This window comes from Monomorium pharaonis, chromosome 4 (assembly GCF_013373865.1).
Source record: "Monomorium pharaonis isolate MP-MQ-018 chromosome 4, ASM1337386v2, whole genome shotgun sequence".
Lineage (NCBI taxonomy): Eukaryota > Metazoa > Arthropoda > Insecta > Hymenoptera > Formicidae > Monomorium > Monomorium pharaonis.
In genome coordinates, this window is record NC_050470.1 from 4,118,628 (window position 1) to 4,138,762 (window position 20,135).

A 20,135-nucleotide genomic window follows, 5' to 3' on the forward strand; every position below is an offset into this window, starting at 1 on the left:
GATGTATAAATATTATAATAATGTTAAATAAAACATACGTTTTTATTAAATAAAATTAATTCTAAATATAATTGTAACACAAATTATATCGTTTGTTTAAAGTACATAACATAATTCTAAATCTTTATTTATAAAACTTAACTTAATTTTACTTAAAAATTAAGATTTTTTAATATATTTTTCAAATATTTATTATAACATAAGAAATTATTTTCTTTCGCTTATAAGCGGGGGACACAATTCACCCCATGTCGGCGAAGAATCACATCAGTTGATAAAATTTCCTTATATGGCGTTTCGCATCTCAGTTAAAAAGCGCTTTCACGTCATTATGAACTATCCCATAAAAGGGAATTTGTTAACAATACGAATCCCGCCTTTGCAATTGTTTGTGCAATAAGCGGCTTACGCGCGGACTCTAGAAGATATTACTGTGTGCGTGTATTTATAATTCTCGCTAATTTTCATCAACTCTTAATGTTCTTACCGGTATTACGTCCGTACCGGAAAATATACTGCATTGAAATCGTTACGAAGAAGTGTTGTATAGCGATCTTCTTCCATGTAAAATGCAGTGACATCATGTATTGTGAGTGATAAAAAACAATGATAATATACAATTAGCATTAGGAAATTAAAGAAAGTACACGCAGAATGACAGTCGTCGAATTTGTACATTCGTGAAATATTATTTAGTTAACAATGTAATCTATTGAAATAATCGTCCTTCAAGATATATCGCGACATGACTCCGACATTTACTTGTTAATCAATATTCTTATTTTAGTGTGTCTTTGCTATTTATTTACTATTAATATGCCAATGAAGTAGCTAGCGATAACGCTAATTGTGTGTTAATTGTAAAAAGGTGTCGTTTAAATGGTTTACATCTCTAGCAGACCTTTGCTATATCAATCGCACACTGCACGAGAATAATTTTGGAAATTTCTTATCAATTATAACCGAAAATGCGCACATTTTTTACATAATTTGTATTTATTCAATGGTGAATGCTGATGGAACAAACTTTTATTTGTGCATATATTAAATCACTAATTAATAATTCAACTGCTATTGCTAACTTTGAGAGACTGCAGTCTTATTTTAAGAGTTTGCGTATAAGTAATTAAGGGAATAAGAAAAATAGCGAAGGAGAAAGGATTGTTAATTAGTCATTTTTATTATCTGTAGAACAAAACTACAATGCGTATGGAATATAATACTATGAAATGTAAACTTCACGTGTCGAGCATCATTTGTATCTGCAAAAATTGTGTCTTAATGTATCGAATACATAATAGCACATCTCGAAGAATATTTTTATAAGAAAAACTGCAATAAACCTCTGTGTTCTATGCGCTCGAAACTATCAGCCCCTACAATGTTTCCCAACATAATGAAAGACATTTTTCTTCCGAACCGATGGACTTCTTGGACTTATACGATTATCAAGCGTACAAGAAAGGGATCCTATGGGATATATTGGAACAATCCTTTCTCGATTACCTGCTCATATCTGAAACCTTTTTCCACTCCGTTGAACAGTTAACACCGGGGTCAATCTTATTGTATTACACACGGTAACGTAATATTCATATCTACGATTTAATTTAATATGGCAAAATTCAGTTCTTAAACTAAATTCGTAACTCTAAATGAATAGTAGAAAAAGTAAAACGAATAGTTAATGAATGGAGCGAAAGTTCTTCTGTTAATACGATAGCGAACGGAATTTCATCTTTCAGTTTTCGGTTTATTCCAATGATGGCGTGATATATTGAGAAAAATTATTGGTCATGTTCATTTGAATTTGAACAAATGATAAATGTTTAATCGGAAAGGAACAATATCATTCTTTATCGTTAAAGTGTAGTAAAATTTAAGCATAAAATGGACCCAAGTAATTAATTAAAGATATATGGAGGATATGAATTGCTATTTAAAAACTTTTTTGTTTTATCTTAATAGATGGTAGATAGAATAATGGTTTAGTAAGCTACAATTCTTTTTCTTTTTTTTTCCTTTTTTATTATATTAACTTTCACAATAAAACTTAAAGTCGTAAGAATTTTCGTCGATATTTTTATTTCTGCCGTGTGCGTTGAACCGTTGATTTTAACATGTGCAAGTGTTGAAATGTAAAAAAAAAGTACACGCATACACACGTGCGCACGCATATATACAGCATGAATAACCGAATGCAAACGTCTCTAAGATTCGTCTTAGCTTCTCGTTCGCTAAACAACATCCACTGTTAGACGAACTTAGTCCGAAAGTTTACCGTAGTCGTTTGCGGCGGTGTGTTATCTGTCATGCGACCTTGGAGCAGCAGCTTAACGAGGGACTGATTATAGCCAACTTAAGGGCCTATACCGGAACGGTCTCCCGATGCCAACTACAGCTTCTCGAGACACGAGGAGCAGCACTCGAACACAATTCACACAAGATTGTGGTACATGTGTCTATCCAGTCATACGTGTGTCAGAACTCGCTTGAAAATTTCACTATACATATGAAGTAAGAAAGAATCAGCAGAGCGAGGCCTAAACCATGAACGAGGGTGCATACTGTCACGTATCGTGGATAATTCCATAATGGAAACCTGCCAGTGCATAGCTAATTGTTGTGTGCGTAAAAGCGAGAGGAAAACGATTTTCTTGCAACAAAGGAAGCGAATAGGACTGACGGGATTCAACGAAAGAGAAGAGAGAGAGAGGAGAGGAGAAGGAGAAAAGAAGAAAGATAAAGAAAGAAGGTGAAGGAATAGCTAAAGAAAAAGAGGAAAATAAATGGAAAGATAAAGAGAGAGGAAGAGGGAGAAACATACGCATATTTTCACACAATGCACTCATCCGGTCGTTCCCGTGCTGGAAAACGGAATAGTAAAACATCGAATAAACCAGAGAGACAGAGAGAGAGAGAGAGAGAGAGAGAGAGAGAGAGAGCCAGCGAGCGAAGGAGGGTCCGATGGGCTGGTACCCATCCGACTGGAGGTGGCACAAGGAGGTGGGACTCTTCGTCTCGTTCTCCACTTTCAGGGGCAGTCACAACTCGACCGCTTTGAGAGCCGGGTTGTCCGGCCACAGTTCGCACACTTTCCCGCCGCGTGTATCAACGTGCGCGCACACGCCTTGCGGCTGCCACCTGCGGAATATCGCGCGTGGAATTTGTAGTGCGTGCGTCTCCGCGCACGAGCTGTGACAGGATACACTTTCTGTAAGTGAATTGTTGACACACGTGCGAGAGGGTGCGCGACTGAAAATCATACGACGAGGATGACATTGAAAAAAATGCGTCTTCGTACAATAGTCCCATAGGGCATAGACGAAACATTATCCCGCAGACAGGATACTGGCTGGCAATAATTTAAGCACGTGAGCACGTGTGTGTGTGTGTGTGTGTGTGTGTGTGTGTGTGTGTGTGTGTGTACCTTCGTGGTAATTGTGTCGTGCGCGCGCGCGCGCGCGCGTGTGTGTGTGTGTGTGTGTGTGTATGTTTGCTCCTGATGATTTATACTGATTGTAATCTGCCGCCGAGAACTTGGCGAAAAGTAACAATCGTAAGAATTATTATGTAAGAGTGGACATTCGTCAAAAGAGTCAACCTCCATTTTGTACATCTCATTATAATGTTGATGAGAGAAATTCTTAAAGACTCCGATATTACTTTTTGAACTGGTGCTTTGTTTTAAAATTACGAAAGACTAATATCGTATAATAGTAAAACATTCGTGATATGTAAAAAAAAGAGATGAAATCACGAGTAAAATGAAAAAATTAAATAGAATAAAACTTAAAAAAATGCAGAATCAATTAAATAAAAAAAGATTTTATAACTGTTTTTACTTATCAAGAAGAAACTGTAAAGATGTTTATCTCAATCTTTCTTTTAATTTTGCAAGTGAAACGGAATAGAGAAAGGATTATTTTGTTTAAAATTTATGAAAGTTTATAGTTACATTAAATAGTGTATGTTGAAATATTTCGTGAAATTTATTCTGAAATCGGTATAAATAGTAAATCTGATTCGCCAACAGTATTGAATGCTCGATCTTGTGTGTCCATGATCTTCCTCATCATACTTTTCATTGTCTCTTGGCAGCATCGCTATCGATCTATCTTCGATCGACGATACGAAGTATTCATTAGACACAAAATCAGTATAAACTCATATAATCTACACAGAAGAGAGCCACTGGTGAAAGAGAAAATAGCCGATACCATTAGCGACTCCGATCCAGAAGTGGAAATCTTAGAACTCAGGTACCCTTTCTGCACTATGATTTTAAATCCATTATTCTAATTAAATAAATCGAAGATATTATGACACATCTTTTCGCATATGAATATTTTTGTCTGAAAATTGTTTGAAGACTTTTAAATAACTATGAAATTGTTTGATATCAACTAAATCAAGGAGGGACCAAATGTTTCTTATTGTTAGACGATTATTTCTTATCACTTAACTGATTTATTTTTATTCTGTTACAACACAATCCAAAGAGAGAATCTATTGTTAGGCTAAAATGATATTTTTGTAAAATATTCTACAATCTATTCGGAGCTACAAATACTTTGAAGTGTAAATTTCTTTGTCCTAATTGATCAGTCGAAAGCTTCGAAGTATCGTAGTGCTAATTATAAATGTATCGCAATCATGGTCTTAATAATAATAATAATAATAATAATAATAGATCGGGGGATGGTCTTCGAACACAAAGGTCCACCAATGGCATACAGACCTAATCATAGTCATACAATTTTGTGAATTTGTAGTTTTAATTGGAATGAAGAAAAATCAAAATAGAATATATTCCGATTGAATCTCAAAGAGAGTTAAATCGAGAAAATATATACTGTATCTTACGACGTCAATGGTATAATAGTATAATTTACATAACATTTATTGTTAATATACTGTATGCAAAAGCTATTATTTTATTTCCTTAAATTTGTAACAAGATAACACACTAATGCTATTTTTATGTGAATTATTTGACATTTTGAGCTTTGATCATAAAATTGCATCGAATCAAGATTAATTTTAACAAATCTAAATTAATTGCATGTTAAAAATATTATAAAAAGGATTTAGAATTCTATTTTTTTAACATTTAAAATGTATAAAAAGAGGTTTTATTATATAATAATAATGTGTTTATAAATTTTCTTTTAATCGCTAACTGTATATTGATATTGATCATTTATAATAGCTATATACAAGTCGGGAGAAGAACTAATCTTATTTTGAAAAAACGAGAAATTTTCGTTAGTAAGACAGAGGCACGTATATATGACTTTCAGCAAAAAATACGAATAAATATATTTATACACTATTTATAAATAAATTTATTTAAGTATAAAACTATTTATTATGGTAAATTTATAGTGTTGATACATATATACAAAGTGTTATCCAAAATACAAGGCTCATAAAAAAATCGCTTATCTTTACTTTCTACCACTTTCTTTGAAATTTTTTATGCTCGAGCATGACCTTAGCGTTTTTTCTATGATCGTATGAGAAATATGATCGTCTCTGAAAGTTTTCAAATATTTAATCTTCTTGAAAAGATCCTCAGTTTTTTTCTGTCACTATTATATGCGATACGTGCTGAGCCCTGATTTATGAGATTTAACAATTTTACTTGATCAAAAGATAAGGTTAATTCCTGCCTGTTTTATTTGCTCGAACGTATCCCCTGTAATTATTTTTCTTATTTACCAAAATGGTATTCTAATCGAAAGATTGATATTTTGATTATTAAGAAAATTCAGGTAAAATAGGAGGTGCATCAAATTCAAAGACTTCCAACAAATTTTTCATATAGCACAGATTTTTGAGAGACATCCTAAAAACATTTCCAGGGTGTCCTTCGGATAAAGTTATGTTATTTAGTAGGCAGTGATGTATGAAATCATGGAAAAAATGTTGTGATCACTGTATCCATGCTCAAGGAAATTACTTCAAAGGAGAGGATAGAAACTAGAAGTTAAAAATAACCAGTTTTTTTTATAGCCAAATTTGCCAAACTTTTGGATAGCACTTCGTATATCCATGGTCGAAGACTAAAGTGTTAAAAATGTTAAAAAGTTGTTATAATTATCTTGATTATCATACTTTTTGTTCGTGTTATATGAATTAGTTCACGTCACTTCTAACTTTAAAAGATAAACCTGACAACTTTCTTGCAATATTGCAAAAATTGAACTTTTTAATACCTGAAGAAATCTCCGCACAAATCGTGGATGTCAGTCGATGAATATCGGTGTTAAAGAACAGGTTTAAAAAAGGGTTATTCCCAATAGCATAAATTTTTCAAGATTCCAATGATTACGATGGATATTAGGAGTTTAGATCACAAAAGAAACTAGGAAGATCGGTTAAAGTCCTCCAGCTAAAGAATGTACGTTTCGTATCGGACGGTGGCTTTTCTCGAAGTAGAAAGCAAGGAAAGGGTAGTTCGTGGTTCGCGAGCCAACGAGCGTTGGTTGGAGCGGCATGGGACAAATGTTGAGGGTGGAGAGAAAGAGGAAGGGAGAGAGAAAGAGAGAAAGAGAGACAGAGAGAGAGAGAGAGAGAAAGAGAATAAGCAAGTTTGGTCGTATGCGCGAGGATAGGACAGTAGGAGGGGATAACGGTAGAGCAACCGAGATGGAAGAGTGGGGAAAGGAAGGAGAGTGATTCGCACATGAGTGAGAGAGCGAAAGAGGGAGAAGTGGAGCGAGAGGAAAGACAGGTTAACTGGCGAGCGAGCGAGTGAGCACTCCGTGAAGAAAGAGGCGCACTAACTTGAACGAAGAAGCGGCGAGGAGGGCGATGGGGTATGTATGGAGGCTTAAGAGAGGGGCGGGAAATCTTAGGAGGGGCGCCAACGTCACGGCGCATTCACTCACCGGCCGTCGCCGACGCCGCTCTGTGTGTGGCACACGCAACCCGCACGACACGGTCAGTTCTCTCTCGACTACCCCCTCGCGCGCGCTGCGGCGCGCACACACGCGCTTCCTCCTGCGTTTTGACGCGTGATCGCTCGGCCGCGAGATCGTACGCGTTACCACCCCCGCACACCATTTCCGCGATCCTCTTCCCCCGTACCGGAGTGAATTTTCGCCCTCGTGGTGTCCCGGAGCGACTTTGTGAAACTCGAAAGCCCAGTGTTTACCCGCGCGGTGTTTACTCGGTGGTACACGCGGCGGGAGTTAACGTGGGATCTCCCGCTTGCCAAAAGTGTTTGCAATTTGCGTTTATCTACCTATTGTTTTGGTGCGGTGTCTCAAAAACGTGTTGCGCACGTGTGTGCGCCAAAATACTTTTGGGGAAAGCTCACCCACGTGTGAGTCGTCGCATACCCCAATCGCCGACGCCGACACCGACGCCGGTCGGTGGTTCCCTCGTACTCTTTTGTGATACCTTCGCTACAGGGTGGGTGACAGTGAGGAATCAGCTGATCGTTTAAAAAGGCGCAGTGCTTCCTGTGGGCTTTTCATATATTCTCTTTCTTTGCTACCTCGCTCTTTCCGTGATGCTTAACGATTCCTTTAACGTTACAACAGTGTGTATTTGCTTACCAGTTATGTGAGGTTTAATGTGATTTTAATGGACTGGAGTTTTACAAGTTTGAATTTTACCATCTTTTCATGTAGCACAAAGATCATCGAGATTCTTTATCTAGTAACTAGCTTTTGTTACAGTTAAATATACGGTTCAATTACGTCGCGCGATATTTCTTTCTCTCTTCTGCGATTCTCTCTTGATATTCTCTTTAACATTCTAAATGGAGTATATGCCACAGCAAGTGAGAAAAAGTGTTCCGTTCTCCTCGCTTATCTTATTTATTATTCTCCTCTTTTCTGCGTTTTGCCTCTAATTCTTGCTCTAACACGGTGATATACGTCCACGGGAAACGCACAGTTCGTTCCCGCGCAAAATTCCCGCGTCGTCAGAGTCCCCGTTATCAATCAATCGTCCTATGCGCACGGTCCTTCGGACCATCGTCTTGGCTCAGGAATTCTGCAAGAATGCACAAGGCTTCGAAGATGACCTTCGAAGGTATTGTTCGCCGTACACGGTGTGCCAGCAAGACTGATCCCCCCTGTGGTATTCCTGCGTGCTCCAAATTGCTTATCACGCGAGTGCCTAGATCTAAAACGTAAATTGCATTGTCTTTTCGTACGTGCTTTTCCGACATGAAAATGACGTTTTTTTTTCTGCGCCACAAATAAAATCGACTAATGCATAAGCTCGATGATTTCAACGAGGCCTCTCAAATATCGATGGACAGCTTCGGAAGGACGAGGCTTTTCGCAGGTTCTGTGCTCCCTCACTGGCTTGGAGGAATCTAATTTGAAGTAGAACGGGTTGTATTAACGAAGAAGCATTGTGTCCGGCACGCCGAGGAAACGAACTCATGAGATCCAATCGTGAAGATCTGTAAGAGTTCCGAGTGGAGATCCGGATCAGTCATGCGAGACCGGTGCTTTAACCCTCAACTAGCAGCATCCATTGTTTGGATTTGTGTGATGATCGCATCCGAGCTTCGTTGTATACCTGGTATTTATGATTGCGAGCCATGAGTCAATTTTAAATGGACGTTTACGATCCTATCGGTAAATTGTAAAGTAGGCTACATAAATTTGCGAACGTGTATGAGCTCCGACGAGCTCATAAAAAAGACAACGAAATTAAAAGAAGTGAGATTATACAGTCGTTTATATGACTTTCCTCTTTAATCAATAAATGTGGTTGAATGGAGTTGTATTTCTTGTATTACATTTACGTAGCACACATTTTGTCGCATGCATGATAATGGGAAAATGCATGATAAAAATATAAATAATTAACATTATATTTTTATGCTATCTATTTTTGTTGGTGACATTACAATCTTCGATATATTGAGAAATTTTTCGGCGATTATACGATTTTACGAAATTTTGATCACGTAAAAAATATAAAGAAATATATCCTTTACATTTGAAACAAAAAAATTTTGCGAGAGAAAAGTTTTAAGATATAAATATAAGATATAAAAAATTCTTATATTTGAAGCAGAAGATATATGAAATGACATAAATTGTCTAAACTTTCAATAATAATACATTCTAACTTCAAGTGTGTAAAAAATGCTGTATTCGTATAATCTATTTTTCTGTACAAAAATAATATGCTATATTACGTAAAAAATAAATTTACATATTTAAACATGTAGTTTAACACGTTTGTTGTGAAAAATTAAATTACATCAATGAATCACACATGAATTAAGCGTTTTTATAAAATTGATTTTGCACAGTGTAGTTTCTCAAATGTAAACTTATTTTCTTTATATTTTACAAGATCAACAGTTAGATAATGATTCGCTTAGAAATGGTATAAGCAGTAATACGAGATGCAGCAACTAATTTTCCCACATATGTATCTCTTGGATACTGAAGTTACGCGGATACCAAAGTTACGTGGCTGGAAATCCGATCTTCTCGACAGGTTATACCGGATCATCATACATTTCTATCGTGAAAATTTCGAACTTCCATGTGCCATCGGCTATCGTGATGCCCGTTGTTCGCGAGAATCGCGGGCATTGGCATTAATCCCGGCCCTTTTCCGTATAAATCGTCCGACGAGAAGTTTCGGATGTTATGCATCGCTATGACTAATAGTTTGTCCGCGTACAACGCGTCTCCTCGAGATGCGGATGCGGAAATGAAAAAGGGTAAAATAAAGCGCGGGCAAACAGAGAAGGATGCAGGAGAATAACTGTCCGACGTAAATCCGCGCTTTTTCCGAACACGTGCGAGTTTGACAACAAACTTGCGGGGAGTTTTCGACGGCGCACAGTGGCGTATCCCGGACCGGCGGTTCCCCGAGACCACGTGAATTGTGCACCCCGGAGAGAGAAAAGTATTTCTCTTTTCGTGAGCGTACGTTGCACTTTTCGTCAAAGCGAGACAACGAGTTTTTGAGCGCCGCTCTCGCCGATTTTACGCTCTTCGTCGTGAATTGAGGGTAACGACAGATCGAAGAAGCCATCTGAATTGTTTGATCCTGCCGCGTGACGTTAGGGCTCATCGTTTATTTGCACTCTATTGTGTATTAGTTGTTTGTAGTTTGTTGTCTGTGCCTATACCTCGGTCTCCTCCACAAGAGGGACTGTTTACGATCGTAAGGGTGCCGTCAGCTTGGCAATCAATTATCCGATGGCTGATAGAGAACACTTTTATTAATTGCTCATTTAATGCCGATAGCGACAGCGACTTTGACGATAGATGATTGGCAACGCAGGGCGAGTCGGTGAAACTTCTCTACTTTCGATACCTCGATTCTATTTTCTGAGATTTTCTAAAGTCGCGCGTCGGGATATTCGTTTCACGTAGAAGCTCTTTCGAACGCAAATTGAGCGGGAGGATTCTCCTATTTCACATGCGGTGTGCTTGCGTCTTTTCCTTTCTCGCGCAATTTTATTATTTTTATCGTTACTGTATTATCGCTGGCGTAATTGTGACGAAAATGATTTATCGAGCGTGTATCGGTAGGTGGGTTTTTAATCGGATGCAATTTATAATCGAAGCTGTCGCATATGTGCAAATGACGTGACGTTGAAGAGGTGTACGTTCGTTCCAGGTCACGTCACGCTCCTACGCATGTGTGCCGCCTTTTGCATTAATTAAGTTTTAATTATAAAATTAACGCACGAACGCTATGTTATTCATTTCAATTCGTGTCGCGTACAGACAACTAGAGAAACGTATAGAAACTCAAGGGCCATCTATTCTATTAGAATTGCATACAAAACATCCTTATATATGTTAAATAATGTATTTTATTGACGCATAGGGGTGTAAATCGAAGTGAGAGAGGAAGAGAGAAAGACAGAAAGAGAGATAGAGAGGAGTCAGTACACGAACTAATTAAAAATGAATTTGTAATTTTGTTAAGTACAGCTCATATTATGGGCACCTCATCGACCTAATTTAAAGTCGTACATTTATATAAAACCGTTACGAATAAAGGGAATGAAGCAAGAGCCTCGCTCGTATCTGCAGTGTAACGTGCCTCCTCGACAAGTTTACGAATCGCTGCAATTTTACGGATGATTGATAGAGACGGGTTACTCTCGCGGATAGTGTCTTTTAGTAACTGCCCAAGAATTAAAGACGGTTACGTTGTCAGTTAACGATTAAACACGATGCACGGATGTATCTGATTAATCCTATAAAAAAATCGTAGAATTTATTTGTTATTCTCACTCGTTTGGAAATCGTGGATAAATAGTTTTGATGCGATAAATATAACTAAAGTGTCAAGGGTTATTCCTTTATTTCTATTAGAATTGCATACAAAACATCCTTTTGATTCACGTATCGGTTTCGTAAAATATAATTCCGCGTTTTTTCACGTGTCGGAAAACTTCCCTCGCTGCACGATGAATATTGGGTGATGCTACAGAAAGCGTACAAATTGACCGTGATCGTCACTCGTTCCTCTCTTTCGGGTTACCCCTTTTTACCAGACGCGGAATTATTCATAGTCAAACACACTCGATCATCTATGAAGCTAGTGCCGACGCTGCTAAATACTTAGCGGGGAATCGCCTGAAGTGTGATTCCGTAATTATCGCATATTCGACCGGATAAATAATTAACGCGTGTGCTTCTCGAGAACAGCACGTATCTGATGCTCGTACATATCTCGGCGATGATAATACCAGCGTTACGCAATCTTTGCAAAATCGTTAGCTCTTCTTATTTAAAAGACGTGTGTCTGTCAAATTCAAATATGAAACATTTGTATATAATAGTATACTTTAAGCAACTAACATCCAACTTTGGCTCTCGTTACACCTGTTTTGTTTTCCATATTATTTAAATATGAGATTTAGATTAAAACTACATTCTGTAATAAATCATTTCAGTGTTTTATCTTATTTTGTATGTTACATATTTTTTTAAGAAAAGAAGAAAAGGAGATTAACTGTATTATGACAAATAAAAAATTGTCATTTAGGAACACAACCTGTAATCGATAATATCCATAATCGATCTTTTAGTTTTTCATAGACAGGTATTTATGTTCAGATATTAGTTATTTTGGATAATTGTCCTCAAAAATTCCTAATATTTAAATAAGATACTTTGTGCTAATTTATTAGGATGAATGATTTCTATTTCATAGAAACAGAACAGTTGATAATACAAGTGAAAAGTGTAATCCCAGATTAAAATTGTCAAGCGACAATCAACATCCGTATGGAACATGTCTTGACGTTTTTCAACGTTTACTATATCTCGAGCACGTTATAAAAACTTTCTAATTGCCCGACTTGAGATTGGTGCGAACGCAACACTATTCGCGTGCTCCTTTCGGATCCTCCAAAACTTCGACAAACGACGAGAAAAGTCGAAGAGCACATCACTTAGAAACTACCTTCCATGACCTTCGAAACGACGCATCGCTATACCTTTCGTTCCTTTCTCCTCAATCTTTTCCGTCTCCCTTCTGAGACGACCTTAGTTTTAACCGATCACTTTGCGTTTTGAAATTTTAGAAAAACGGCAAGGGGGTGGTTCAGAGTAACGACAAGGCTGCAAAGAGGAGAGAAAACAAAGGGGAAGCTAACATTTTCATACGTACGTCACGTCACGTACGTGCGTGCATGGAACAAGTAGACCCACGCAGGACCATAAAGACGCGGCACGAGAGAGAACGCGGCGGGACAAGGTGGCGGCTCCGCTAAGTCACCATCTTCCGGCGGTAGCGGCGGAAGAAAGATGTCGAGCGTCGGGAATAGTCCTGATAGAATGGCTCTGCAATCACACTATTCCTTACGATGGCACAACCATCTCGCTCACATACAACGGGCGTTCGAGGAGCTGCTGCACGCGGAGACGCTCGTCGACGTGACCCTGATCTGCGCCGACAGCAGCGTCAAGGCACACAAAGTTGTCCTCAGCGCCTGCAGGTAAGTCCTAAGAGTAGAGTTTCCACTGATTTTTTTTTTTTTTTCCGATGCCGAGACTTAATTTTATCTTTTTATTTTTTATTTTTAGAAAGAGAGCGTGATCCACTAAATTCTTATCTTTAGTGAATAAATCAAATCTTAATGAGAAATTATTGATTTACATACAAGTATCCTTTTGCTTATGACTATCGACTTATGAATTTTTGGATTTACGATCAGCATATCATTCATTAAAAATTAACTAGTAGTAGATTATAAAAAAAGCCGATTAAGTACTTGTTAATCCAAATAAAATTACTTTTATAATACTGAATTTTAAGAGTTATATTTTTAATAAAAAACTGTTTTAATTTATGAAATTAATGTTGTTGTTTAAATTAAATATTAACTTTATAATAACAAATATTATATTAAAAATTATGATCTATAAAAATATTGTTTTGTTATTTTCTAAATAGGAGTCTATATTCATTTTTATTATGTAATTCATTTATATAAATAAAATTATTTTGCATAAATCATATTTTATTTATATGAAATATAAAATCTATTTGATTTTATAAAATCTCGGAACATAACCTTGTAAGTAGAGGGATATCTGTAGTTATGCATTTGAAACGATTTTTATTTTCGCTGCAATTCTTCGCAGAATGCAGCACTTATGAGTTGTTTTTATGTATTTATAAATGAAAAAGAAAAATTTAATTCTATGCAACAAATTTTTGAGAGACCAGTGTGATAACCTACATGTATTTACATTATTGTAAGTGAAATGTTTTATCTCGATTAAAAGAAAATGCTTGAAAAGTAAGAAATATTAGTTCAACAGCAAAGGTTTAAAGCTTTCTAAACTCTCTGCTTTTGCTCATGTACCTCGTGACAGTAACTTCCTACACTACTTGCTCCTCGCTTCGATTGAAAACGATCAGTTTTATTGATCGGCGGAAGTGTATAGTGTATCTTAAAGAAGCGACGCGCACCGAAACCGAGAGTAGTTCTTGCGCTCGGCAAGTCTCTTATCCGAAGAAAAGTTTCTTCGTCGCTTCTTACCTTCGTGGTTTTACCGGGCGACTAAGTACCGCCTCGCACCGTCTACACGTTACCGCAACGCTCTTCGCGCTTCGCACGGGACGTGTGACGTAAAGTTGACAACGAGCGAAAGTCTTGTACCATCTGATTGATTCGCCGCCGCTCGATCGGGGAAGGAGCGCTAATCTTTGCGGTGGCTTTTTGCCCGCGGTTTCTGGCCGTCGTTCTATCTTACTGAGCGAAGGCATGCAACGTTTCACACCGGAGGATGCATATAACGTTGCAAATAGCGCGGTGCAAAATTTTCCAGAGCGATTGTGCCGTAACATAGTTAGGGTAAATCAATCAATATAGATCAGTCAAGATGGAAAAACAGTTTCTTTGGAACAATCCCCAATATAATTTAGAAAGAGGTGACCTAATCCTAATCATATGGAGTCCTATGTTACAGTCCGTTCTTCGAGAGGATATTCGCAGAAAATCCGTGCAAGCACCCTGTGATCGTGCTAAAGGACTTCTCGCATCATGAGTTGTCCACTTTGGTACACTTCATATATCGCGGCGAGGTACAGATCGCTCAGGAGGAATTACCGGGGCTGATGAAAGCCGCGGAGTGTCTGCAGGTGCGTGGGCTGTCATCATCGGAGCCGAGGCCAGTGTCGACGGAGCCCAGGCCGTCGTCATTGGCGTCAACGCCGACGCGCGATCTCATTCTGGCCGAGTTACCAACGCCAGAAGTCGCGCGGCACGACACACCCGAAGAGGACGAAAACGCATTGGAGAGCACGAGGGAGATGAAACCCATCCTGTTTCAACCAACGAGGGACCATCCGGCCAAGCCGTTCATTGGCCACATGAACTTTGGTATCCGCGAGAGTTGCGGCTCGCCGTCGATGCCACGTCGGAAACAGGCGCGTCCGCGCCGACGATCCGGCGAATTGTTGCCGCAAGATCTGAGCAGACGCTCGACCCCGCCGGTGAGCTCGAGTCCGTTGACGAGCGTCCTTAATCTCAGCGGTGGCCAGCATCAGGCACAGCAACAGCAGTTGTTGCTACAGCAATCTCAATATCATCAACAACAATCGATTAACAACAACGCACAGAATTCACAGCAGCAGCAGCAGCAGGAGGACATGGCGGAGAATCTCTCGATGAAGAAACCAATATCGCCGAGTGGATTGGATCAGCATCACGTGAAGACGGAGGGCAGCGAAGCAACGAGCAGTCCTCGCGGCTCGCCGCTCACGGGAACGAGTCTGCTACATCATCCGGATGGACCTGTACCGGACATCCCGGCGGCCGTCGCGGCGGCCGTAGCGGCAACTGTAGCGTTGTCAATGCCGACAACAATGCCGACGTTGTCGCTGTCGCAACCGCCGCATCCTCCCGAGTACCTGACAAGTCAGCTGACGAGCCTCGGCCAGTTGACGAGCCAATGGCTGCCCGGGCATCCGCAGAGCCAGCTGCCGCCGCCGCCGCCGCCGCCGACCCAAAGTCATCATCCACGCGAAGACAGTCCGCACGGTTCCGGTAGATCTCATACGTATCAGCAACAGCAACAGCAAGAATCGGCGATGCCACGACGTAGCGCTATGGCGATGTTCACACCAACATTAGACGGCGTGACAGCTCTAGGCGGTGGACTTTTCTCGCATCATGCCACTACGTATGACAGAGGCATCCTCGCGGATTCGCTTCTTACGGATAATTTTAAACCAGAGGCGCTGCAAAATCTTTTTGGTACTCCCAATCTCGGCCATGCGCCCAAAAAGACAAAGAAGCATCGTAATGATGGTGACGCGCCACGTAGATGGACTGATCATAATACTCGAGCACTCGCGGTTAATAGGCCGAAAGGGCAACATAGCGCTCCGCGAGGTGGACCACCGCGATCATGGACAAATAATGAACTCACACTGGCCCTGCAACATGTCTGGGAAAAAAAGCTCACCACGTCGCAGGCTAGTCGTATGTTCGGTATCCCGTACAACAGCTTGCTGATGTACGTGCGTGGCAAATATGGGAAAAGTCTGAAGCTTGAGCAATTACGTAGGAACTGTACCGGCGCCAGTACTCCCGAAATTATGAACAACAATAACATCAAGCCCGTCCAGCAGTCCGCGCAGATGAGCCACGGGCTCACCGGTCTGCCGCTGCAGCATCCGGGGGACAACAGCGGCTATCCTCATCGCGGTCTACTCGGCGGCAACATGCCGCAGCCGCAGGGCTTCTATCCCGCCGATTATGCCGCCGCGTCTTTTCCCCTGGCAGTGAATATGGTGCATATGTTACCTCCGAGCGAGCAGAAAGCCTTCGAATCGTCCACGAACTCAGGCGGCGACGGAAGCGGGGGAGGGTGCGTAGGAAGTGGGGGAGGGGATGGGAGCGGCAGCAGTGGCGGTGGTGGCGACCTGACGAACTCGCAGACCAGCGAGACACCATCCCCCATTGTTGACCATCATCATCACCAGGAGTCGTCGATGCAGTCACAACCAACGCAGTCGACGCCCGCGTTGCTACAGCAGAACGGTTCCGATTAGAATTGAGTGGAACCGTTTGGCTGGAACGGTACGTTCTTATATGTTGATGTTAAGCGATGATTGATTTTGTTACCTTTGTCCCATCGAAGACGGGGCAAATGGTCGATTAATCCTTTGGCTGTGAATATCATAACGCGATCGGTCATTGCGCGATTCTGAAAAATAATGATATGACTTTGGCACCAATAGCGTGGATTTTAACATTTAATGTTTATATAATTCTCATCATTTTAGTATTTATATAAATGATGATTTATATAAATATCATTTTTTTACAGTATTGTTGCTTATATAATCCGACGATTCACGAATATATGTCGCAAATGCGATTTAATTAATTATTTTAATTATCTTAAGGACATCTGAAGCGGCTCTTAGACACTTAGTAGTATTATATTATTTGAACATTGTATAATATTATTGATCATCTAAGAGCCACTTTAGGAGATTTGAAATTAAATGTTTTTAGACTGGTAACTGATATCGCCTTTATGCCAGAGATTTCCGTATAAATTTAAATGCTTATGAAACTTTTATTATATTTTTTATTAATAAGGGATATTAATAATATTATAACTATAGAATCATTTGAGTTATTTTTGAAATATTTTAAATACAAAAATCTAGAAAACACGTATATTTTTATACGTGTTTATTTTGAAGTTTATAAGGGATGAAGTAATTCCCTTAAAACTAACATTTATATTGGATTCTTTGAACAATTATCGGCGAAAGTGGGATATATAAAAAAAGTTTTGGACAATATTTTTTAATGACTTTTATGAGATTTTTGTATTTAACATCTTTCAAGAATTAAATCAGTTTCGGATAATGATTACATGTTTCCTATGACCATCGTTTGTCGCAAATTCAGCAATATATTTAGCTCTGAGAGATTTATCTATAGATCTTGGATATTTTGAAAAAACACTTTCACATGTCGCAGCCAGAGGGTTAATCACGCGATAGTTAATTAAGCAACCCCTTTCGTGGAACTTCTCATCGCATGGGGGTTATATAGATTTACACGCGCGCGATTCAACACGAGACACTATCCTTCACAAGACTGACTTTTACCAACCGACTCGCAGCTCTCCGCAGGGTACATTCTCGATGAACATTCGAGCTTTGCTCAATCCACGCTTAAGCGCCATTAACTGCTCTCCGCTCGTTTCTGTGCTTGCCACTTGGGTTTCGTTGCTGTGTCTCTCCTCTGTCAGTGGTTGGGCCGCGTGTACCGAGATTTTTTCCGCTGTCAAGAACAATAGATTGAAGAATTTTTTCATCAGATACGGATCCGTATAGTTTGACGCTCGATAAACAGATTTAGAAACTGACTCTTAGGGTCTATTCAACAGATTTGTTTTCTAAAATTATCTAAAATCTCTTTAAGTGACTATAAAATTATAAAAGACAGTAAAACTTTTATTTGTTGAAATGAAAACTTGATAGCAAAATGAATGTACATTCCATCTTTGACGTTCAGGCTTATTCAGTCAAATTTACTGACGACATCGAATATCGTCATCTTGATTTAGCATTATTCTTAGTCCGATTTTCTGGAAAAAAAAAAGATCGTCACAAATTGGAGCTTGTCTTCGCGAGAACGAAATAGTATCGAAAACATTGACGACACCTTTGCGAGAAAATTCTCAGTGTCACTGCTACGAAATAGTTCCTGCTGTAAAAGCGATCATGTACCAAATAGTATTCGCTAACGGTTGAACAAAGATGTCTGCTTACGATCGTCAGGAAAAGCTCGTACGGTCTGTTGTCAGTATAGTACTCTTCCCGAATAACGGAAAATAACGATTATGTTTACTATAGATAAAGAATCTGAGGTGAGATGGAACGAAACTTTTTTTAGTGGCGATATATATGGCGGTTAATTAATGACGGCATGAGAAGCTCATTTCAAACCGTTTTTGATTTAACAAAAAGGAAAGAAATATATAGAATAATTTGGAAAGATTATACAAAACGTAAATTAAATATATAAAGACTAGATATCATAATTGAATGTTACAATGAAATTGAAAGTTAAACATACTTAACAATATTTCTGCATTTCCTTTTTCGAAGTGGAGATGAAAATTATTTTATAAATTAATTTACAGCTTTAGTTATTGTGCAATTAGTAATTTATTCTTAGTGTTATATTCAAATTAATAATGAAAGAAAAGATAAATTGGGACAATAAAGAAGCATTTGTTCGTTATTTATGAAAAAGAAATTTAATAATTGACAATTTATCTCAGATTAAATTATAATTAAATTACAATTAATATAATTAAATTATAATTTAGATTAAATTAACGTATAATAGGTGTATTTTATATTCTAGATAATTATGTGATTATATGTGATTATACAATTGTGATTCAAAATTTTTTAATTGAATTAGTTCAATTCGATGCTTTTAATATATGTATATACATATATACATATATATAATTTTTTAGTTAACTTTTAATTCTAATTTAAAAATAATTTCTAGTTTAATCGAAAGTCATTGAAATGGGTTTTTAATGGAGCTTCTCTCTCAAATACAATTGAACAAGGTGATGAAAGTATCATTGTCACGAAATCGAACATTACTAGTGCACAAGTTGTCTGCAACTTTTGTTTCATTTCTGATAAAAATCAATATCGCCGAATTGCGCGACGGACGTGGATGACGCATTAAACAGCGACAACTTGCCAAGATTTCCTGTTTGCCAATTCCTCAAGAATCTTACCTGTTGTCAGCATGTTCCAATATGCTTAATTTTTAGGGACTAATTTGTTTACCCGATAGCAATATGTTATGCCTGTAAATAATATTTTTAATTGTTGACCGTTTTATTCTGCTCGCTTCTTTCTGTTCAAATTTTTCGCGATACGTTTTAAAGAACTTGCGAATACGAGCAGAACGAAAAATCGTGCGATCTGTCGGGACGCGAACGACTATCTCTGGTTTGGCTCATTGCGAACAGATAATTTGACGAGGGACGAGACAAGCACGCGCAATTGCCGATCCTGGCGAGTACCGAAAAGCGAAATGCTTTTCAAGGAAAATTAAGGATCGACAACGGTATAATTTCGGAGAGTTCAATTCTTGATTAACGCGAAAGAGACATTTAAAAAAGTGTTCATGCGCAGTATCTGTAGCATCTGAAATTCACCGAAATCATACTGATTTGAATATCCGGAAGCAAGAAAAGAAAGAGAAAGAATATAAATACGAAACAAACATACTTTTAATCGTAGACCACAATTTCACAATATTTCGACAACCAGACGGAAGCGCAGGGTAACTAACACATCAGGGATAGCCACAGACAAATCTACGATAGATAAAGAAAATATGCTACATATTAAATTGTAAAGGTAATGATAAATGATTACTTAGGTAATTATTAAAGTTATAATAACGATATGATATTATTTCGTTAAAGAGATTAAGAAAGAGAGAAAGAGAGCAAGTTGAGGAAAAGAGAGACACAAAAAGTGAATGAATGACAGAAATAAGAATCATATGATAGAATCCGTTATGTCACACTCTTTATTACTCCTAGAGAGAAACAGGATAAGATATATTATGAGAAAATAATAATAATAAAATAACG

At 38.5% G+C, this 20,135-nt stretch overlaps 1 protein-coding gene across 6 annotated transcripts in view; it reads left to right on the forward strand.

The window, feature by feature from the left end:
- The window catches only part of LOC105839504 (protein jim lovell), a 126,278-nt gene extending 106,311 nt beyond the window's left edge, over positions 1-19,967 (forward strand). The window contains exons 1-4 of one of the 6 annotated variants that reach the window (XM_012685856.3): positions 2,967-3,216; positions 4,102-4,262; positions 12,545-12,958; positions 14,439-19,967. In XM_012685856.3, coding sequence (XP_012541310.1) covers positions 12,768-12,958; positions 14,439-16,527 — 2,280 coding nt within the window. In that variant the 5' untranslated portion in view covers positions 2,967-3,216; positions 4,102-4,262; positions 12,545-12,767 and the 3' untranslated portion in view covers positions 16,528-19,967. The other 5 variants (XM_012685857.3, XM_036285279.1, XM_012685853.3 and 2 more) reach the window with 5 other exon arrangements.
- The last annotated feature ends 168 nt before the right edge of the window (positions 19,968-20,135 follow it).